The sequence below is a fragment of the Silene latifolia genome, chromosome 3 (assembly GCF_048544455.1).
Source record: "Silene latifolia isolate original U9 population chromosome 3, ASM4854445v1, whole genome shotgun sequence".
Classification (NCBI taxonomy): domain Eukaryota; kingdom Viridiplantae; phylum Streptophyta; class Magnoliopsida; order Caryophyllales; family Caryophyllaceae; genus Silene; species Silene latifolia.
The window spans coordinates 110,965,112-110,990,403 of NC_133528.1; the positions used below are offsets into that span (position 1 = coordinate 110,965,112).

At 35.2% G+C, this 25,292-nt stretch overlaps 1 protein-coding gene across 1 annotated transcript in view; it reads right to left on the reverse strand.

Annotated features, from left to right (window-relative positions):
- Positions 1-4,957: 4,957 nt before the first annotated feature.
- LOC141649492 (uncharacterized) overlaps positions 4,958-25,292 on the reverse strand; it is a 38,617-nt gene continuing 18,282 nt past the window's right edge. Inside the window, exons 2-4 of the mRNA XM_074458182.1 lie at positions 25,180-25,183; positions 24,941-25,027; positions 4,958-5,358 (exon numbers count right to left, since the gene is read on the reverse strand). Coding sequence (XP_074314283.1) covers positions 4,958-5,358; positions 24,941-25,027; positions 25,180-25,183 — 492 coding nt within the window. The remainder of the gene's footprint in view (positions 5,359-24,940; positions 25,028-25,179; positions 25,184-25,292) is intronic.

Here is a 25,292-nt window from a genome sequence, read left to right on the forward strand (position 1 = left end):
AAAATTGACCCAAAATATTTGGTTTTATCTCCTAAAACCGGTTAGGAGAAAGAGAGGAAGGAAGGAGAAATATTTTATCTCTCTAAAATATTTTGATGAGATGAATGAATGAATGAACAACAACTACATTATTGTGTATAATAGGTAAAATAAGAGGAAAAACCAAAGTGGTTTTTCCTCTCCAAAAACCGGGTGGAAGAGGGAGTGGAGGGAGCCAATGCATGCTCTAGTTTGTCTTCACAATGACAACTAGTTTGCATGGCTAGATTAGTAGGTAATCATGGTGTTTACCACTAACAAAATCAACTTAATATTTGCCTAATCCACCTCTTAATTTCGGCACACATAGATAATATGGACTCCATATTATCTTTGTCAAAATGTCAATTTGTCTTATGTCACATGTCATATGTTAACATAAATTTGTTATGTATTTTTAACACATTAAAAATCAACGTATTAACAAAAATACGTCATATACAAAAATCGACTTAGTAATTCGCAATTACTAGTACCAAAATATTTTATCAATTATAAATCACAATAATTTGTATTTATAATAATTCATTCAAATCCAATTGTTTCCTTAAACAATAATTTCATCTGAGTAATGATACAATTCGATTACTCAAGCCGTATCTCATTTAATCATATTATAATGAAATACGTAAATTTTACTTCCAAAATCGTCCGTCAATTTTAAATATTTTAATTGACCCGTATCTTTATACGATCAATTAAATGATCAATTAAGAGTGTTGCCCTATAGGTATGACCTAGGGGATCAACTGATCACCACCGTCGCACGACAGTAATGTCAAACTCTAGTCAGCCACTCATTACCGATATGTGTGGACCAGTTGACAGTATAAATACTTCCCAATGGTATTCTTTTAAAAATGAGATTTAAACATATGATCATTATGATCAATAGTTGTGATCGCATTATTGTCGGAGGATACAAATTCCAACATTGCCAAATACCAAACGATAAGGGGTGGTGCCAATTGGGGTTTTGTAAGCGGTTCTTAGAGCCCATAACACGTCATTGAGTTTGACACTCCAATATTTTCTAGACTTGTTCACAACCCGCTCCAAAATAGCCTTGATTTGTCGATTCGAAACTTCCACTTTCCCGTTGATTTGGGGGTGGTATGCAAGAGCTACTTTGTGCCTGACGACGTACTTATTGAGTAGAGAGTTGATGGTGCGGTTGATGAAATGTGACCCACCATCACTTATAATGGCTCGAGGCGCTCAAAAGCGGGGGAAAATGTAGTCTTTGAATAGCTTGGTCACTACTTTTGAATCATTGGTAAGGGCGGCTATAGCTTCTATCCATTTGGACACGTAATCCACCGCAACCAATATGTATTGGTTGCCAAATGATGATGGAAACGGTCCCATGAAATCCACACCCCATACATCGAAGAGCTCTACTTCCAAAATGTTGTTCAAAGGCTTCCAATATTACCCATTCTTTGACAAGAATTGCATGAGTGTACCATAGCGTAAGCATCCTTGAATAGGGAGGGCCAATAGAATCCACAATGAAGGACTCGGGCTTGGGTCCTTGAGGTGGAGAAGTGCCCCTCATATGTAGTAGCATGGCAAGCTTGAAGGATTTCTTGACCCTCTTCTTGGGTGACACATCTTCGATAGATCCCATCATTGCACCTTCTATATAGGAAAGGATCTTCCCATACATATCTCCTAGACTCAGACCTTAGCTTCTTCCAAGCTTGGTTGTCAAATTCTTCCGGGATAAAGTTGGAGTTCAAGTAGTTAGCAATATCCGCATACCAAGGGTCGGAGTGCATGATAGATAAGATAGATTCATCGGGCAACCACTCATCAATGAGGATTCCATTATCAACATCCCCCCGGGATTCTCTAGTCAATCTTGATAGGTGATCCGCAACAAGATTCTCAGATCCCGGTTTATCTTTGATCGTGACATCGAACTCTTGCAATAACAAAACTCAACGAATCAACCTCGTATTAGCATCCTTCTTGATCATAAGTTGCTTCATGGCGGTGTGATCCGTGTAGACAATGACTTTGGAACATAAGAGATAAGGCCAGAACTTCTCAAAAGCATACACCACCGCCAACATTTCTTTCTCCGTGGTGGTGTAGTTTCATTGAGCATTGTCTAAGGTCTTGCTTATGTATGCGATCACATGGAGCTTCTTGTCATGTCTTTCGCCCAGGACCGCCCCCAATGCAAAGTCACTTGCATTACACATCAATTCGAAGGGGAGGTCCCAATTGGGTGGTTGCACTATTGGAGCCGACACCAAGGCTTGGTTGAGCCTAAAAAAACTTTCAACACAAGAATGATCAAATACGAAGGGAGTGTCCTTAGCCAAAAGTGAGGTGAGGGGTTTAGCGATTTTTCCAAAGTCTTTGATAAAACGTCGATAAAACCCCGCATGGCCTAAGAAACTCCTCACACCCTTGACATTTGTGGGCAAGGGAAGTTTCTCAATCACCTCTACTTTCGCTTTGTCCACTTGAATCCCCTCCTTAGAAATTACATGTCCGGGCACTTCTCCCAATTTAATTTCAAATTGTGTGAGATGTATGTTTGGAGAACAAGGGAGAGGTTCTTTAGGCAATCATCAAATGAGGTGCCATGGACGCTAAAATCATCCATGAACACCTCCATACACTTCTCAATATACTCGGAAAAGATAGACATCATAGCCCGTCGGGAGCATTGCAAAGTCCAAACGGCATTCTCCGATATGCGAAGACACCGTATGGACAAGTAAAAGTAGTTTTTGCTTGATCATCCGGGTGGATGGGTATTTGGAAAAACCCGAAATAACCATCAAGGAAGCAAAAATACTCATGGTTTGCAAGTCTCTCGAGCATTTGGTCAATGAATGGTAAAGGGAAATGATCTTTGATTGAGGCGGAATTAAGCTTCCTATAATCGATACACATTCTCCATCCCGTGACCAGTCGGGTGGAGATGAGTTAACCTTCCTCATTCTCAACCACGTTCATACCGCCCTTTTTGGGGACGAATTGAACTGGGCTAACCCAATCGCTCCTGGAGATGGATAAGATAATCCCGGCCTCAAGCAACTTATCAACTTCCTTCCTTACCACCTCCTTCAATTTTTCATTTAACCTTCTCATAGGTTGGGCGGAAGGAGTGAATCCATCCTCAAGTGTGATGCGATGCATGCACACTCGGGGATCGATTCGCGTGAGTTCATCAAGGCTATACCCAATGGCTTTCTTGTTTTCCTTAAGAACTTTCAAGAGTTTTTCTTTTTGTGAAGCCAATAGGTCCGCATTGATGATGACGGGGAAGGAGTGTGCCTCATCGAGATAGGCATACTCAAGGAAAGGGGGCAAAGGTTCGAGATCTACCTTAGGAGGGTTTGGACCCTCAACTTCATCCAAAATATGTGGTAGAACTTCATAATCTTCCTCCAAATGCTCCCCCGAGCACTTGTATTTGGCTTCTTCAATAACTTCTTCCAACATGTCTATGGAGCAAACACTTTCAAACATAGGTTGTGATATGGCTCCGATCAAAGAGAACTCAACAACATTCCCTCCCACCTTGAAGGTGAGTTTACCCTCCTTGACGCTTATATTAACATCTCCGGTTGCTAGGAAGGGTCTTCCTAGCATGATTGGTGTTTGTTGATCCTCCGGAATGTCAAGTACTATGAAATCCGTCGGGATGTAGAAGTTGCTAACCTTAACCGGCACATCCTCAATCACACCCATCGGTCTTTGGACCGATCTATCGGCAAGTTGCAATGTCATGGAGGTGGGAATCATATCATGTAACCCAACTTTCATTGCAATGGGAAGAGGTAAAATGCTAACACTAGCGCCAAGATCACAAAGTGCTCTTTTAATGCTCACATTACCCAACGTGCACGGGATGTAAAAACTACCCGGATCTTGTAATTTCTCCGGCATGGGATTGAGTAAGATTGCACTATAGTCTCCTCTAAGAGGTACTACACCATCTCCTCCAATGCTTCTCTTCTTGGTCAAAACATCCTTCAAGAATTTTGTGTAGAGCGGCATTTGTATCACTACCTCGGTGAAAGGTAATGAAACCTCAAGCTTTTTCAACACATCCACGAATTTGGAGAACTTTATCTCCTCATTCATGACTCTACTTCTATTAGGAAATGGGAGTGGAGGGTTAATTGTCTTTTCGGGAGTTGTGGCTTGCTTAGTGTTAGCTACTACATGTGCTTCCTTCCCTTTCCCTTGGTCTCTTTTAACCACTCTTTCTTGGTCTCTTTCAACCACTATATCCTCCAAAACGAAGTGATCATCATCCTCAACATAGTCACTTACCTTCCCCTTCTTAGTGTTGTCCATTCTACCTGATCGATGGTGATGGAGTTGGACTCTCCTGCCCATCTCTCATGACATCTCTCTTTTTCTTTGATTCATACTCCTTGTAAGGGTCCTCCAAGTCTTTCCCACTCCTCAAGGTAACCACATGAGCTTGTTGGTGTGGTGGTGGTCCATCCCTAGGATGAGAGCCTTGAGGAGGCAATGAGTGGGGAGCCCTTTGTGAAGAAGAAGGGTTTTGGTTGGCCATATATGAGTCAAATGTTCTTCGGTGTGCTTGAACATTTGAAAGTTCGGTCTTCAAAGCTTTAAATTGATTGTCAACCTTGGCATCCATGTCCCTTAGCAATTTCTCAAGAGAAGAGGTGAGGTTGGGTGGCTCTATGTATTGTTGTTGATTTTGTGGAGGTTGGTTGAAATTTTGTTGTTGTTGATACCCTTGTTGGTATCCTTGTTGTTGGTTGAATGGTTGCTGATGTTGTTGGTGTGATTGGTAGCCTTGTTGGTATGGAGGGTTTTGGTTTTGGTTGCGGTAGTTGTTTCTTTGATGAGGTGGGACATAGGTGGGATTATCATGTTGCCTTTGGCCTCGGTAGTTGGAGCATTGGCCTTAGTTTTAATTGTATTGCCGAGAATTATCGGGCTTTGGTGGAGGCATGTATTGAAGTTGTTGATACTTTGGGTCCAATGGTTGCCCCGCATATAAAAGTTTTGGGTCTTGATTAGAGGAGGCGTGGTAGAAGGACTCATGACGTTGGTAGTAGACCCTCGATGCACCTTGCCCTTGAAGAGCAAAGCACTCTTGTTGGTCCTCTTGAGGAATAGATGAACAATACTCAACGGTGTGCCCCACACCGCCACAATAATCGTAAAACATTTGAGGAGGATAGTGCATAGGTGGAGACCTAGGTTCTTGAATGTAATAAACCTTGGAATGGCTAGGTCCACCTTCATTGGCATGTTTCGAGTCTCCATGCTTCTTTGCCAATTTGAACTCTTCAAATTTCTTTGTCAAAGCTGTAAGATTCATTAACCTCTTATTAGACACATCTAATAACTATATATGTTTAGTTTAGTCATAAACTAATAAGATCTTATGCATGCATAACAAAAATATAAAGTAAGGAGAAAATCAATCAACTTACAAAGGAGGTCCGAATGGTTATACTAATTGGACACCTTCCAAATTAGTCTTCTTAAAAAAAATCCTAGTGCTCCAAGGATGGTCTTAGATTCAATAGTAGAATCTACTCCTCAAGCATTTGTACCAAGATAACACACTTAATACTTTTACTAATTTTGTTACTAGAAATTAGTATAAGTGCCCTAAAATTTACAACTAATATTATAGTTTACTACTTCTAGTAATGATAGAATAATATAGCGATTTTTGAGATTTTCTTTCTTATTAGTTCTTCACGAGATCTAGAGAGAATATGTGAAAATTATCAATATAATTATTTGTGTGAATGAATAATTGTAGAGAACAATTCTCAATATGATGAGAGAGGAAGGGGGTGCCGGTTCCTAAGGCTGTATAGGGGAACACACTTCTCTTTTTAAGACACCCTTTTTCTCTTATCTAAGTATAGGGTAGGGTGTTGTTCTTGTTTTATGCAAAAGGCACATCATTATGTCCTTAAGCATGCTAATAAAATAATTGACAAAACAACATCCACTATCACACCCTTTGTACCGGTTTTACCTCATATTAGGTGACCTCCATTTTAACTTTGTCAATTGTCAATTTGTGTAGTGTGACATATTGGACATGTTACTAGACATGTTACTTAATAATGCATTTTTAACTTATTAAAACTCATTATATAAACAAAATAAATCACACACAAAAAAATAATTAGTAATTCATGATTACAAGAACTTAAAATGGGTCATAGAATTATAATCACAACTACTTGTATTTATAATAAACCATTCATTCTTATTTTAATTGTTTCACAAACAATAATAAAACCTAAGTAATAAAACAATTTAATTACTTAGTACGAATCTTATTTAATCAAATTACAATAAGATACGTATTCTCACTCACAAAATCATTTGTTCAATTTTAAGGAATTAATTAACTTGTATCAACATACAATTAATTAATTAATCAATTAAGAGTGTTACCCTAGAGGTATGACCTTAAGGGATCAACTGATCACCACCGTCATACGACAGTAATGTCAAACTCTAGCCAGCCAATAATTACCGATTAATGTGGATCAGTTGACAATAAAATATTATATTCCCTCAGCATTCTTAATATGAGATTTAAACATGTGATCGCATTATTGTCGAGGACACAAACTCCAACAATCTCCCACTTGTCCGCAACAAGTGTGCGTCACCAATTCTCCCTTCCTATTACTATCTCCCACTCAATGCAAGGTGTCTTGCAGGTCGTACTTGCATTTGATCATATCATGAGTGGTTTGGTCGATCTGGAGAATAACTTGTTGGGAAATGTGTCCTCAACAATAGTGCGATCACATGATTTAAATATCATTATTAAATCTCATTTTAAGAATACATGTGGGATGTAATATTTTACAGTCAACTGGTCCACACATATCGGTAATGATTGGCTGACTAGAGTTTGACATTACTGTCGTGCGACGGTGGTGATCAGTTGATCCCCTTAGGTCATACCTATAGGGAAATACTCTTAATTGATTATTTAATTGATCGTATACCGATACGAGTTAATTAAATTACTTAAAATTGACGGATGATTTTGTGAGTATAATTTACGTATCTTATTGTAAATATGATTAAATGAGATACGGTCTAAGTAATCGAATTATTTTATTACTTAGATGAAATTATTGTTTAAAGAAACAATTGAAACGGAATGAATAAATTATTATAAATACAGAATGTTGTAGTTTATAATTTGGAAACATTTTTGGTACAAGTAATTACGAATTACTAGTCGATTTTGTAAATGACATATTTTATGAGTATGTTGATTTTTAATATGTTAAAAATACATTACATTGTGACATATCATGTAACATGTTACATGTGACAAATTTGACAAATTACAAAATAAAATGGGTTCTCCATTTTATGCTTAAAAACCGAAAATGAGGAGGTAGTGTAAGATATATATTGTGTTTTTATCTTGAGTGGAAAACACAATCATGATATCTAAGTACTAGCCTTGCAAGCCTAAGCTTTTGAGAAGAGCAAAAACAAAAGGCATTGGGTATACTACCCAATGCTCTCTTTTTCGGCCTCCCACAAGAAAGAGAGGAGAGCTCTTCTCTTTAATTTTAATTATTCATTCTTCCCATCTTTTTCTTGTGTAAGAAAATCCTCCAAAACTCTCTACAATTTATGATAATTCTAGAGAAATAAAATCTCACAAAAACATCACCTCTTGACCGAAATTTTCAAGAGCCAAAATACAATTTATTTTGTGTCATTTTTATGGTGAAACTAATATTATTACTAGATCTAAATAGTATTGGTTTATTAAGATGTATTCCTTGGGTATATGCTTTTGGGAGGGATTCTACATTTGAGTCCTTGTTCTTCCATTTGGAGAGCTCAAGAACAAGTGAGTAGGTGAACTCACTTGTGCCCATAAATCCGAAAATCACATGGTGAGATATAGATTTTTCCATCTCTTTAATTAATGTTTGCATGCATAAGACCTTTATTAATTTTATGACAAATTAATTTATAAACATATATGAATATGTTAGTGTATATAGATCTACATTTCCTTCAATCGGTATTATGAGCCACGGTTGTTTCATGCAAATCGGTTAAAAGTTTTTCCGAGTTATAAGAATAACATATAAAACTTGTAAAATTTGTGTTATTATGAGATATCACGAAATTAATCCATACATGTTAATATTTCTGGTCCTAAACTGTTTTAGGATATTTTGGTTAATTTTACGGATTTTTATTGTTCATATTAATACAATAATGGCATTTAAATATGATTTTATGAGTAAAAATGTCATTTTTGGTCTAAAATTAGCTATACTTCGAATTTTCAGTTGATTTTTGGATATGTTGTCACATATATTATTTTGAGATAACCTGTAAATTTTCATAATTTTTGGACTTGTTATGCTCGAAAAATGATTTTTTCATTATTAAATTCGGATTTAGGTGAAAAATAGGTTAATATGAGTTAAATTTCGAATCTGGTCATAGAAAATTAATATGTTGTCACATGCAATTTTACAAGATGTGTGTAAAATAATTGGCTATAAAGAAGTCTTTTTGCATGATTTATGGATTTTTGAAGAAAAATAGCATAAATAGTGACATTATTAGTGAAAAATTAATAAAACATAATCTATGACTTAGGAAAAACGTCTAATGTTGCTTTTTATTATCTTTTTCAGATCTAAAATTGAAAAGTTAATGAAAATAATTTTTCCATGTTTTTATGATTATTTTATTAAAAATCGATAAAACGCAACATTGTTTTTCCGGAAAAATTTCGAAATTTTTAACCTAATATTTTTAACATTATGAGTGTCATGGTATTTTTCCAGAATGTTCATGAATTTAAATTTCAAATTTTGAATTTATTTGAAATTTCGTGATTTATTTGAAGTTTATGGCTTATTTTTGTAATTTTTGGTCCTTTTATGAACAATTTTGTAAATATGGGTTAATTATGGTCAAATTATTAGTGAAGACTAAATTTTGAGTCCTAAGAGGTTAGGGTAATTAACTTATGCATAAATATGAGTTTATGTATTTTTGTGATTATAAAATGTTGAAATCACGCAAATCCGTAAAAACCGAGTAATATACGATATTGGCTAATTAAAGGCGATTTAGCATAAAATTGAGCATGTTCATACATATTATAATGTTGCATTTTTCTTTATGATTGTCATAATTTTAATTTATGTAATTTTGAATTATGTAATTTTTACTTAGTATGGCCTTAGATTTTAATTGATATTGCCCGAAATGTATGGGAATATCGATTCGGTTGTAATTTTATTGTGATCTCGTATCACCGTTTTGTAATTTAATAGATTTATTTTATTTTAGTTACAAATGTATAATAGGAAATTATGTAATTTATTATGTAATTTTATTCATTCCGGAGTTCCCAAAGACGGATTTCTTCAAGAATGGCGATACATAAAGACGGTGTTACCTCGAGATGCGTGCCACAACCGAAGTTCAAGGGACCAATGGAGTTGGTTTCCGAATATGTAATAGTTAAATAGTTTTTCTATTTTAGGAAAGGCCATACTAGGATTTATTTATTTTTTTATGCTTGCATTTTATTTTATGTCGCATGCATCGCTAAATCGCCATAACTAAAACATGCATCCTATTTTATCGAGTTCATCGACCGTGTCAATTAAAATTATCGTAGTTCACCGCTTTAGTTCACTTAAAACGTGATAGATAATAAATTGACATGACCTCTCGCTAAAACAATCAATTGAGACATAGCCTTACCAAATAGTAGAAACCATGAAAACCTATTTCGCGAGGGAGTGCGCTCGGCCCCACCGGGGTACAAACCTTGTTACGTAGGGGAAGTGGGTGATGAATGTTAATCCACCGAATTCATGTTGATAAGGGATGTATCGGCCACACCGTGCCCAAGTTAATATGGGTTTGGATCATGGACACATTTATTCGAAATTTGGATTGAACTCAACAAAAGTTTTTGATAAGGGATGTATCGGCCCCACCGTGCCCTTGTCGGATGTGTTTTGGGCTAAAGATAATTGTTAATGTAATATTATCGACCAAGAGTTCTAAAAGTAGAATCGATTAAACGTTAATCCACCGAGTTATATTGATAAAGGATGTATCGGCCCCACCGTGCCTAAGTCAATATGAATTTGGGTCTTGGAATCATTTATCATAGTTGGGTAGAGGTCACTATGTAAATGCTATACTTGTTCTTACAAGTATTAATAAAACGATAAATGTTAAGTTTTTTCCACTATTCCGTTGTTATATTGTTCTATTTCTTTACCACAATTCATATACGATATCATTTCGTTTTTGATTCAAAACTCCATTAAAACATCGTAACTAAAGACAAATATGAATTTGCTTCTAAAACCTCATATGAACCATTGCTAAGGATCTCTTCTAAAGAGTATAGATTAAAGTTATTCATTATCAAACAGGTTTTTGATTCTTGATTAACACATCTACTTACAATGGATTATTTTTCATGTACTTAAATGAATTAAGTACCTTGAAGCGATAAATTGTTTTGGTAATTAGTTTTGTCAAGAATTCGTAATTGACCAAAATAACGAAACCACTTCAATGAAAGTTTTAAGACTAAAACGAACAAATGAAGAGTGAATCTTCATGAATTCAATTTTGCTTCTCAAAGCAAAGACTCATTGAATTAAGTGGGAGCATTCTCTTAAACCGTTAAGATGAGGACGAGGTTCAAGAAGTAAGGATTATAATGGAATTGATACAAGGTAATGTTAAAGGTAAAGTTGTTGAGAATGACGATACTAAACCTATCAATCCCGACCAATAAAGTTTCCATTGTCCTAAATGTTGGGAACAAGAAAGGAAACTACCCCAAATTATTGAAGAATCAACAAGTTAGTTGTGGGACATCTAATGGGACCTTCTTCGTTAAATTTTTATTTGATTAAACATAATTTTGCTAGTATTACTTCGTCAATATTAGAAACCGGTGGTGGTTTTCATCATTATGTTTGACACATAGGATGATTAGAATATGACGACTAGCAACAATGAAGTCAAGAGATAGAGTAATTGTGTACTCAATCTAGTTTTTGGATTTAAAGTGGTACTTAATTGTGACTATTAAGTGCATAAACTCTAAATAAGAATATAAACTTGTTAAGAGACAAAAGAGGTTTTCACTTTTGTGACCCTATACACCACGATTTGATGTATGGCTAGCCCATTATCAAGGTGATTATATTCTAAACCAAACTAGTATAATATATATCATGTAGATGATGTAAGACTCAAATTGGTAACCCAAGATTAAACCTTAAATTTTGGAAAGATGAACATAAAGAGTTATCGAGTACTCTTGAAACCATTAGATTGTTAATGGTATATGCGTATCTTGTATTCAAAGCAAGATGTCTCGTGCTTTTTGGTTGAAAAGGAGATCGAGGTTGTATATCATCGATCCAAAATAGGTTGATCATTTTCTTTTACCAACGATATAATTTGACGCTAATATGTTCACTTAATAAGGTAAAAGGAGAAATCTTTGAAGAATTTCAAAGAGTTCAAGGAATCACGATTTAGTCGTGATGGGATTATCAAAGTGAAGACTTTGATATAAGCCAAAGGAAATGTGATATAGTATCACAAGTTAATCTCTCTTAGCACGCATTATGAAATAATGTGTGATTGGATAAGAAATCAAACGCTATTCGATATGGTTTGGACTTCAATCAAGTTACTTTGAGTTACTTGATCCTTTTGGGGATTTTATCATTTTTGTCTAAATTATTTTTTCACTAAATCGAATCATATGAGATATGAAATGGTAAGGGTACCATGTTTGTAAGTTTTCACAAGAAACAAATGCTCATTTTTTCCCTTTTCAATTATCACGAGTACACCGGGTTTGTGGCTCGTGAAGCTGTCTTTCTAAAATACAAGTTTATTTTTAGAAGACAGAGTGGGAGAAATTATTCAAGAGCCACAAAGAATGCCACAAAAAAAAATGTTATGTCGCAAGAAACTGGTCTTTCTTGGCTACATGAGACGTTTTGTGTAAGACGTTGTTTCTTCAAAACCTAGGAGGTTAAATTCGTCACTTGTTAAAAATGATGAATTCATGCTACTTTTAAGAAAGTAAAGAGCTTATAACTTACAAAAGAAATTGTTTGATTCAAGTTGATTACTTCGGAAAGTAATCAACAAATGACTTACATAAGAGTGTTTAAGTCACAACTCAATACAAGGCTTAGAGCCATGAAAATCCGAAATAAAGGCTTGATTAGTGACAAAGGGTTTTGCACTAATAAAGAGATATTTCATAGCAAGATTAGTTGCAAAGGGTTTTGCACTAATTGAAATGCTTAAGTCTATTTGGATCTTCTTAGGGATTGTGTTTCATTATAAGGTTATGAAATACACAGCAAGTGAATCTAAAACCCACTTCTTCAATAGAAGCAATGTATTCAATACATGTCATAAGTTTTATAGATTCTTGCAACCCTAAGATAATGTGAAACTTGAGAGAGGGTCTTAAGTAGGACATCAATGAGTTAGAATCAACATTTTGATCATGTGATAAAACATTTCTCGATAAGTCGAGAAGTTGTGTTTATACATGGAGTTTAGTGGGAGTTACGGAAATTTTAATTAGTCCGATATGTGGATGACATATTGATCATTGCGAATGATTGAAGACTTTTGGAGTATTATAATACATCTTGAATATCCGGATTTATGAAGATAAATCCACATGATATTAGCGTCAGTAAGAAGTCTTATGTTGATAAGATTCATGACTAGTTCAATTAAATTGAACATATTTGATTGATTTCATTTGTTTCCGCTGCCGAATCAATTAAAAAGAAATGATGTATAACACTTCATATGCTTTGAGTATGATGAATTGTTTTTCAAAAATCGAATTTAAGTAATCTTTACGAAGTAAGCTATAAAGATTACCCTTAAGTGCTTGCAGAAGCATTAAGGAAGTAAAGCAAAGTGTTTATGATGCAATATTGTGTAAGGGTGTTACACAAGTGACAATTGACAATTGAGATTGCGCATGGTTTCCGACAAAACCATAATCAAAACACACTAGGATGGTTAATATACCATTGTGGCAATGTTAATTAAGAAGTAGATTTTCTAGAATCGTTCTAGGCAATAAAGAACAATGAGAGATATTTATAACGGAAATTGAGTACACTTGCGATCATGAGATGTGCAAGAAAGATGAGTCCCGCACACTGTGAAAACAGTGGGAGCTATTCTTAGGCTAGAGGGCCTATGTCTTGATTGGATCTCGACATGTACTCAGAAAGTTTTGTAATGCAAATGTATACATTACAAAGGAAAACGAGTATGTAGTGAGGTTGAGTAAGGTACAAGAAATTGATAAAACCTACTAACCAAAGCCTTCTCAAAGGCTAAACATGATGAGTCATGTCATTTCAATTGAATTGAAATGAACAACTATGTACAAGATCAAATTAGATTATAGAACATGAAATAGTAATCAGGCATTGACTATTCATGTGTGATAATCGCATTTGTCGTTCGAGTTTTATTTTAAAACTCTTTTATTATACTTTGTTACATCCAAACGGGTTGTAGAGACAATTGAACCCCGTTAAAGTGAACACGGATTAGCATAGTATTCGCCCATAGTCACTTGTATGAGGTGACGTCTCGAAGTGACTAGAGTGTGATGCGATTGATGGCAAGTTTAAGTGCCATACAGTCATGTGAGATGACTAGTCGATCACATAGGCAGATGTTAGGAACACCTTGTCGGGCCTTATGACCGCTTATAGAGTTCTGGCAAATTTATATAGCCTGGTCGTGGCGAGAGCTGCTATAGTATTCTAATGAGTCGATTCTTTTGACTAAAGACTATTCTCCTAAGATGGCACAGTTTCAGATTAACTTTGATTTGTGTTACTACGACCTTCGTAAATGGGGTCAAATGGGCATATTTTGGGTTATGATGGCTGTGGCTAGTCGAAGGGAATGAGTGCGATAGGAATTGTCCATCCCTTGTCAGGGTTAAAACAATATCTCAGGGCCACTCGAGGAGTAATGAACTGGAAATGCGTGGCCACGCTCGGAAGGAATCCAGAGTGGATAAATCCGGTCAAAACAGTTATTCTCCAGATCGAGGAAACCACTCTCGATATGATCACTTGCAAGTACGACCTGAAAGACACCTTGCATTGAGTGGGAGATAGTAATAGGACAAGAGAATTGGTGACGCACACTTGTCGAGGACAAGTGGGAGATTGTTGGGAAATGTGTCCTCAACAATAGTGCGATCACATGATTTAAATATCATTATTAAATCTCATTTTAAGAATACATGTGGGATGTAATATTTTACGATCAACTGGTCCACACATATCGGTAATGATTGGTGACTAGAGTTTGACATTGTCGTGCGACGGTGGTGATCAGTTGATCCCCTTAGGTCATACCTATAGGGAAATACTCTTAATTGATTATTTAATTGATCGTATACCGATACGAGTTAATTAAATTACTTAAAATTGACGGATGATTTTGTGAGTATAATTTACGTATCTTATTGTAAATATGATTAAATGAGATACAGTCTAAGTAATCGAATTATTTTATTACTTAGAAGAAATTATTGTTTAAAGAAACAATTGAAACGGAATGAATAAATTATTATAAATACAGAATGTTGTAGTTTATTATTTGGAAACATTTTTGGTACAAGTAATTACGAATTACTAGTCGATTTTGTAAATGACATATTTTATGAGTATGTTGATTTTTAATATGTTAAAAATACATTACATTGTGACATGTCATGTAACATGTTACATGTGACAAATTTGACAAATTACAAAATAAAATGGGTTCTCCATTTTATGCTTAAAAACCGAAAATGAGGAGGTAGTGTAAGATATATATTGTGTTTTTATCTTGAGTGGAAAACACAATCATGATATCTAAGTACTAGCCTTGCAAGCCTAAGCTTTTGAGAAGAGCAAAAACAAAAGGCATTGGGTATACTACCCAATGCTCTCTTTTTCGGCCTCCCACAAGAAAGAGAGGAGAGCTCTTCTCTTTAATTTTAATTATTCATTCTTCCCATCTTTTTCTTGTGTAAGAAAATCCTCCAAAACTCTCTACAATTTATGATAATTCTAGAGAAATAAAATCTCACAAAAACATCACCTCTTGACCGAAATTTTCAAGAGCCAAAATACAATTTATTTTGTGTCATTTTTATGGTGAAACTAATATTATTACTAGATCTAAATAGTATTGGTTTATTAAGATGTATTCCTTGGGTATATGCTTTTGGGAGGGATTCTACATTTGAGTCCTTGTTCTTCCATTTGGAGAGCTCAAGAACAAGTGAGTAGGTGAACTCACTTGTGCCCATAAATCCGAAAATCACATGGTGAGATATAGATTTTTCCATCTCTTTAATTAATGTTTGCATGCATAAGACCTTTATTAATTTTATGACAAATTAATTTATAAACATATATGAATATGTTAGTGTATATAGATCTACATTTCCTTCATAACTATATGACCGGAATTTTCTACCGTAGATACCTTTCGAGCGTGGCCACGCATTTCCAGTTCAATACTCTTCAAGTGGCCTTGAGTTATAAGATAACCCTGACAGGGATGGACCATTCCTATTGCACTGTTCCCTTCGAATAGCCACAGCTCATCATGACCCAAAATATGCCCATTTGACCTCAATTACGAAGGTCGTAGAACATAGATCAGTCACTCTGAAACTGTGCCATCTTAGGCGAACAGTCTTTACTCGAAGAATCGACTCATAAGAATACTATAGTAGCTCTCGCCAGGACCAGGCTATAAAAATTTCCAGAACTCTATAAGCGGTCATTAGCCCGACAGAGTGTCCCATACAGTCTGCCTATGTGATCGACTAGTCATCTCTCATGACTTTATAGCACTTGAACTTGTCATCAATCGTATCACATTCTAGTTACTTCGAGACGTCACCTCATATAAACAACTAGGGGCCAATACTATGTTAATGCAGTTCACTTTAATAGGGTTCAACGTTGTCCTTACAACCTATTTGGATATAACAAACTAATAGAAGAGTTTTTAATAAAACTCAAACGATGAATGCATTATCACATATGTAAAATTGATACCATATCAATTACTACATAATCTATAATACATACTCAATATTGAATGTAGCTATACATCTCAACTTAATTGAAATGGCATGACTTATCATGCTTAGCCTATGAAAACGCATTAGTTAGCAAGTTTTAGCAACACTTTGCACTTTCCCTAACCTTATACCATTTCCCTTTGTATAATATTTATTATAACAACCTTTTGAGTACATGTCCAGGTCGAATCTAGAGATAGGTTCCTTAGCCTTGGAATCACTCCCACTGTCCTCACAGTATGTAGGGATAGGACCTTCGGTTGTTGGAACGAACTATCATGGTTCCTCCCATTTATAAAACCGAATCTTAATAACATCCCTTCCTACTTGCATTTTTCATAATTGCAAGTGTACTCAATTTTCGTTGTAAATCTCTCATTGTTCTACTTCCTCGAGCGTATCTAGCAGATGTCCTCCTTAAATAATAGAGCCAAGATGGTTCTCTAACCATCCTAGTGTGATTAGAATATGGTTATCGTGTAACTCCTTGCACATAAATCCATATAAATTCTAATCACTTAGCTTCATTTCTTTAGTGCTCCAAGAGAACTAACCAATGAACTATATGTCTATATAGAGACTTCTCTCAAAAATTCGATTTGTAACATCTCATCATACTCCAAGTATACGAGGTATAAGAATGGTGATACATCTATGCATAATGAATTAATCCCGCAGCGGAAGCAAGTGGATTAAATTTCTTCATGTTCAACATCTTGAACTTGTCTAGACTCTTATCAATATAAGAATATTCATTTATCGCTAATATCCTCTTAGATCTATCTTTGTAGGTCTGGATACCTCACAAATCTCTAATATTATTCTTCTCCTAAGTCTTCTATCATTCACAATGATCAATATGTCCCTTACATATAAGACTAATGACACCACATTACTCCCACTAACACTACTACAAATCCAGGCAACTACAACGCCCCTTTAACAACGGTTATTGAGAAACAACCCGTTGTCTTTAGTTATAACAACGGTTTTGTATATTACAACCCGTTGTTATAACTTTCCCCCCAAAATTGAGTCACACTTTCCACAACGGGTTTTTATACATAAAACCGTTGTTAATAGTTTTAACAACGGTTTCGTTAAGTAAACCAACCGTTGTTAAAACCTTCTACAACGGACGCTTTAACAACGTCCGCTTTTTTATATAACAACGGTTTTTGACCGTTGTTATAGCCTGTATCTGTAGTAGTGTAAACTCCATGTATAAATAAAACTACTTGACAATTTGAGAAATTTTTATCACATGATCAAAACATACAATTCAACTCTTTGACATCTACTTAAGACTTCCTCTTAAGTTCGCATTCTACTTTAGGATGGTTGCGATTTTACAAAATTCATGCAAGATGATTTTAAAATCCAACTACATCAAATCATATCCGAATACAATGAAGCATTTTTTTGCATGCAAAACCCTTTCCACCAACCAACCAAGCTAAATAAACATTTTCATGTTTATGCTTGATTCGAACTTTTGCGGATTGGAACTAGATAAAGCATCATAATAAGTTACAGGTTTGTTATTTTCTAAAATAACATGACACCTGTCCACTTAGATTTCGAAGAAATAACTACTTATTTTGACCAAGAAGGAACATCTTCCTATGTCTTATTCTCAGTTTGTGGCTCTTGAACATTTTCTCCCACTCTATCTATAAGAAATAATCCTCTTTTCTCTAATAGACAGCATCACGAGCCACAAACCTTTTTTTCTCGTGATCATGTAGGAAGAGAGAGCATATGTTTTCTTTCAAAACAAGCTACAACTTAAGTACCATGCCTAATCATATCATATATGAATTATACTTGATTGCGTTAACTATGTTTTGTTTTAGTGGAATAAATAAATAAATACTAGATAAATTGTGATAGAAACTACTTCCAATTTTATAGTAAAGATACAATCATGTCGTAATGAAGAACTTGTGATACCATATCACATTCTTTTTGGTGTAAATCAAAGTCATTACTTTATTGTTCTCCATTTTAACAAAGTACTAATACTTTGGTTTTATAATCTGTGGGTTTTGATACTTTTTTAAACATTCATTGAATTTATTCAAAGAATTCCTCTTCTTACCTCATTAAGTGGATACCAAGTATCTACCTAGTTCGTTGATAAAAGAGATGAAGAAGTAATAACCCTTTTTGATTGAAATTGTATTCGACCATACACTTCAATGTGTAAATAGGGCGAAAATCTTGCTTTATTCATAATTCTTTTCTAGAAAGAAGTCATGAATTAATCTTGCTTTGAATACAAGATTCGCACACATACCAAGAGATTCCCAATCAGATGGTTGGGACACTAGTCAAAACTAGTCTTCTAAATGACATTTCAATCGAGAATCGAGAAATAATTGGGGTCACCCATTTGAGTCTTATACAATGAATACACTATAACACTTATATGTCTTTGGATGAAATGGCAACTACCCTAGTTCCATTCATGTAAATTTCTGACTTTATTCTTGCTAGTCGTCGTACGATTATTCAATGTTAGGATTCCAAGGATTTGAAAAACCCTCGGATTGTGATATGAACACATCCTCCTCTAAATACCCATTTAGAAAGGTGGTTTTAAAATCTTTTGCCATATTTCATAATCATGAAATGTGGGATTATCTAACATTGTTCACAAATTTGTATCAAATACTCATGATGTGGTAATTGGCAAGAATGCTATGTCAATGTCATACATATTCAAGAAGGAATATGTTGGTGTCACACGACCAACTTCCTTGATCTTTACTTATTGGGGATTTGTCTCTATTTTAGTGTCTAACACCTTCTCTTTCGAGCCTAGTTCTATCCTTAACAATTAAGATAGGTACTTACTTCTTATTGCTCCCACTGACTTCAAGAATTTCTACTTGATGAAGACTTATCTTCATATAAATTCTTAGTCAATCCTTCACAAGGATGAATTTTATAGTGGTATTTGGTCAATCAAAATTCCTAACAAATTAATTTACCAATCTTACATTGTCATGTGCTTAACAACTTAAGTTCTTTGACGAAAAGTGTTTAGTTTGAGCAGTAAGAGTTTTGAACCGTGGATGCATAGAAGACATTATCAAACCATATTTTGATTAATCATTACTTCTATTCACATTTCTTCATAAGAAATCATAGGTATGTAAGGAATTTAAGATGTTAATCTTATATTTGCATAGGACGATTCCTATTGAGTTCTATGGAATAGAACGATTCCTATGGATCTAGTCCACAACCTACGACACGGTTCATTTTAGAAAGAGATTCTATTTGTCGTAAGTAATAGTGGTTTAGCGGAGACTCGTGTTACAACTGAAATGATATCATATTGTTAGTTATTTAGACCAAATTAATACTCATCTTATGATATCAAAATTGCAATTTAATTTTAGGTGGTCTAAATCTACATACATGCAAAGCAAAATATAAAAGAGATGGCATTAAACCATCTTAAGACAAAAATTCCTTACATTGTTATAAGGCAAAATGGGGACAACTCAAGGACTCCTTCCTTGATGTTGTTCTTGTGCTAATGCAATAAGGATGATCCTCCAACACCTTAATTACCAAAGTAGGTAATCTCCTAAGGTGGCACCCAAGATAAACCCAAAATACTACTAAAATACTAACAAGGTAAATGTAGTAGTAACCTTGTTTATTTGTATATTTGATATACTAATTAATATTATTACCTTGATAATATTATTAGTTTACTTTTATATGTGTTTATTGTAAAAGGATGAACAAAATAAGAAGAAAAATATGGTCTATTGATGGTGTATATGAACCATCCACAACAAGCACACAAAGACCAATTTTTCTTCAAATTTCCAACCTTAGAAATGATGGAAGAACTTAGGTATATATAGGCATGCAAATGTATATAATTCACATACAAATGCTAGTGGAAAATGCCTACCTTTTCCACTCACAATGAGTGTATTAGTAGTGTATAAAAATCTGTCCAATTGTTCCCGACCTTGTCCATTTCGATTTTCGACATTTGCCGCACAAATACTTATAAGTCTTATATTTAATTATCTGACAAAATTAAATATTAATTTGATTATTTAACACTTAAATAATATAAATTAACTAACAATGACTACTTAACTATTAAGTAATCATAAGACCATTTTATCAACATACAATGTGTCAATATTATCCCAATTAGCTAATTTTACAACCTCTTGTAAAATATAAATAGCTAATTAATTCCACCTCAAAATATATACACATATCGCATTAAATTAATTAATTAACAATTAATTAATAAATTATTAATTATTAATTTATTACTTAAATATCACATAATTAAATAATAAATCTTCTCTGCCCGAGTTCGTAACCCGTCATCAAATAATACTTTCACGTGACTAATTAAATGTCAAATAATACAAGGAATTAATTATCTCGTATCTCATAAAAAACAATTAATTCATTTTATTTGGGCGTCATCCTATAGTTGTGACCTAAAGGGATCAGCTGATCACCGCCGTCACACGACAGTAATGTCAAACTCTAGTCAGCCAATCATTACCGATTAACGATGACCAGCTGACAAATAAAAAGATAAATCCCTGATATTCCTTTTACGAGATTTAATATGTAAACCCACTTAATGTGGAGGACACTACTCCAACAATCTCCCACTTGTCCGACACAAGTGTGCGTTACCAATTCTCTTGTCCAATAATATCTCCCACTCAATGCAAGATGTCTTTCTGGTCGTTCTTGCACGTGATCATATCATAAAGTGGTTTCCTCGATCAGGAGAATGACTGTCTGACCGGATAATCTACTATAGATCTCATCCGAGCGTGGCCACGCATTTCCAATCAACTCTCCTCGAGTGGCCTTTAGATAAAATATGACATAAATGGACAATCCCGTTGACCTATCTTCTTCGTTCGATACAGATCACAATAACCCGGTAAAGGCTCATCGGCCTCCTTTTACGGTGCGACCTAGAACAAAAACCAAAGCCACCGGAAAACCGCACCAACTCAGACGAATAGTCACCAGTCAAAAGAATTGACTCGTAGGAATATATAGAAATCTTCGCTACGACCCAGCAACAAAAGGACTCTATAAACGGTCACTGTCCGACAAATCGTCTCACAATCTACCTATGTAACCGACCAGTCATCATTATGACCATATGACAGTCGAACCTATCATCTATCGCCTTACAATCTAGTCACTCCGAGACGTCACCTCATTAAGTATCTAGGGACAAAATACAATGTTAATCCAGTTCACTTTAATAGAGTTCGACTTTGTCACTACAATCTATTTGGATAAAACAAAGTATATAAAAATTCAGATATAAACCTGAATGCAACGATACATGTAATTATCATATATGAAATAATAAATACAATATCTTAATTATTACATATCATGAAATTTACAACAGTTCTGGCATTCGTCTCAATCCCTCGAAACTACATGACTATCATGTTTGGCTTGAGACAAAGGTTTGGTTAAAGGATCAGCGATGTTGTCAGCTGTTCCAACCTTACAAACTGTAATTTCTTTCCTTTCGATTAAATCTCTAATTACATGAAATTTCCTAAGTACGTGTCTAGACTTGTTACTAGACTTGGGCTCTTTTGCTTGAAAAATAGCCCCACTGTTATAACAATACAAAGTGATAGGATCCTCGGCGGTAGGAACTACTTTCAGTCCCTCTAAAAATTGCCTAATCCAAACAGCCTCCTTTGCAACTTTAGAGGCTGCAATGTACTCAGCTTCCGTTGTAAAATCAGCAGTCACGGACTCTTTAAAACTTCTCCAGCAAACCGCCCCTCCGTTCAACAAAAAGACAAAACCAGCCTGGGATTTCAAATCATCCCTATCGGTTTGGAAACTGGCATCCGTATAACCTCTTATACGTAATTCAGACTCTCCTCCAAACACTAAGAATGAATCTTTAGTCCTTCTCAAGTACTTTAGAATATTCTTGATGGCTATCCAGTGACTCTCACCTGGAGTTTTCTGAAAACGACTCGTCATACTCAAAGCATACGAGACGTCGGGACGAGAACACATCATAGCATACATGATCGATCAAACAGCGGAAACATAGGGAATCGATTTCATGCGTTCAATATCCTTAGGCTCAGTAAAACACTGTGACTTACTCAAAGATATCCCACTGCCCATAGGTAGAAAACCTCTTTTGGAGTTTTTCATATTGAATCGGTCAAGAATCTTATCGATATAGGCTTCTTGACTCAATGCTAATATCCTTTTGGATCTATCCCTATAGATCCGGATACCCAAGATGCACTGAGCTTCACCCAAATCTTTCATTTAGAAGTGATTTCCTAACCACTTCTTGACAGAAGCAAGTATATCTACGTGATTCCCAAGGAGTAATATGTCGTCCACATAAAGAAGTAAGAAAACAACTTTACTCCCACTAAACTTCATGTATAAACATGGTTCCTCAACACTTCGAGCTCTGTTTAATAACATGATCAAAACGATGATTCCAACACCTTGACACTTGCTTAAGACCATAAATGGATCTCTTAAGTTAGCATACTTTGTTAGGATTTTTAGGATCTACAAAAACCTCAAGTTGTGTCATGAACACTTCCTCTTCCAGAAACCCGTTCAAGAAAGCGGTTTTGACATCCATTTGCCATATCTCATAATCATGAAATGCAGCAATCGCTAACATTATCCGAACATATCTAAGCATAGCAACTGGTGCAAAAGTTTCATCATAGTGTAAACCATGAACCTAGGTGAAACCTTTTGCCACCAATATAGCTTTGTAGACATCTTTATGTCCATCCATGCCGATTTTAATCTTGAATATCCACTTACACTAAAGAAGTCGAACATCTTTAGGTAAGTCAACCAGGTCCCATACCTGATTATCGTACATGGAATCCATTTCAGATTGCATGGCCTCGAGCCATAGCTTAGAGTCAGAACTCATAATAGCTGCTTTGTAGGTCTTGGGTTCATCACTTTCCAAAAGTAAAACCTCATAGTCACCATCTTCCTCGACGACACCAAGGTAACTATCAGGCTGGCGACTAACCCTCTCTGACCTCCTAGGTTCAGAAGGAACAATAACCGATTCAAATGTAGAAGGAACATCTTCCTGTATTGTCATATCAGTTTGTGGCTCTTGAACTTCATCAAGTTCAAATTTTCTCCCACTCTGTCTTCTACAAATAAACTCTTTTTCTAGAAAGACAGCTTCACGAGCCACAAACACTTTGTTCTCGCTACTATTGTAAAATTAATATTCAAAAGTTTCTTTAGGGTAGCCTATAAAAATACATTTTTCAGAACGAGGTGCAAGCTTATCGTCAGACTTGCTCTTGACATAAGCATCACAACCCCATACTTTCATATATCGTAGATTCAGGACTTTCCCTTTCCATATCTCATATGGAATTTTGTCAGTTGCTTTAGTGGGACTTTGATTAAGTGACCGTACAGCAGATAAAATGGCAAAACCCCAGAATGACTTAGGTAACTCTCTTTGACTCATCATTGATTGGACCATATATAATAAAGTTCGATTCCTCCTTTCAGCCACACCATTTAATTGTGGTGTGCTAGGAGGAGTTAACTGGGATACAATACCACAGTTTGTAAGGTGATCTCGAAATTAATTGCTTAAATACTCCCCACCACGATCTGATCGTAATGCTTTAATCTTCTTATTTAATTGGTTTTTTAATTCATTCTGAAACTCTTTGAATTTATCAAAAGCTTCACTTTTATACCTCATTAAGTAAATATACCCATATCTACTCATGTCATCGGTAAAAGTAATGAAATAGTCATAATTACCTCTAGCAGTAACAGTCATTGGACCACATACATCGGTGTGTATTAAACCCAACAACTCACTAGCTCGAGATCCTTTTCCTAGAAAAGGTGAACGAGTCATCTTGCCAAGAAGACTAGATTCCCATGTACCAAATGATTCGAAATCAAAAGCTTTAATTATACGAGTCGACACTAGTCTTTTAATGCGTTTCTCGTTAATGTGTCCTAATCGACAATGCCATAAATAAGATTGATCGGGATCACCTGTTTTGAGTCTTTAATTATCTAAATGATAAACATCATTGCAAGTATCTAGAATATAAATACCATTGATTGAAATAGCTTCGCTATATACAATCCCATTAAGGGAAAAAGTACAACGTTTGTCTTTAATTACAAAAGAAAAACCTTTTGTGTCTAACACAGATACTGATATTATATTTCTAGATAACGTTGGTATAATATAAAAATTATTAAGAAACAACTGCAACCCCGAAGCTAAGTTAAGTACATAAGTTCCTACTGAGACGGCGGCTACTTTAGACCCGTTACCCATTCGAAGATCAACATCACCCTTGTTTAGCTTTCTTATGCTTTTTAGGCCCTGCATATGATTGCACAAGTGAGAACCACAACCAGTATCTAATACCCAAGTTGTATTTGAAGCATAATTTATGTCTATCATAAAAGATTCGCTTGAGAAATTACATCTTGGCTTCACAATGCCAGCTTTGATGTCATCCAAGTATTTCGTGCAATTACGCCTCCAATGTCCCTTGTTATTACAGTAATTACAAGTATCTTTAAGAGGATTACTCTTTATAGGTTTAGGCTTGGTAGAGCAATTCGCAATTGCTTTACCTTTGCCCTCCACCTATATGGGCTTCTTACCTGCATTCCTCTTAAACTGCATCTTTCCCTTCACATTTATCGCAAGCACATCTTTCCTTGTACTCCCACTCAATACCATGTCCGTCTCTGCTTGCACAAGCAGAGAATGGAGCTCATTTAAACTCTTTCTCATGTTCGTCATATTATAATTTACCCTAAATTAGGTAAATCCTTTGACGTGCGAGAGAGAGTGGAGCACTCGGTCCACCACAAGTTCGTCGGGGATCTTGCATACTAACCCCTCTAAAGTTTCCACGTATTCAATCATTTTAATTACGTGTGAACTTACAGGTTGACCATATTTGAGGTTAGCCTCAAAGAAACGAACTGCGAGGTCATATTGAATTATTCT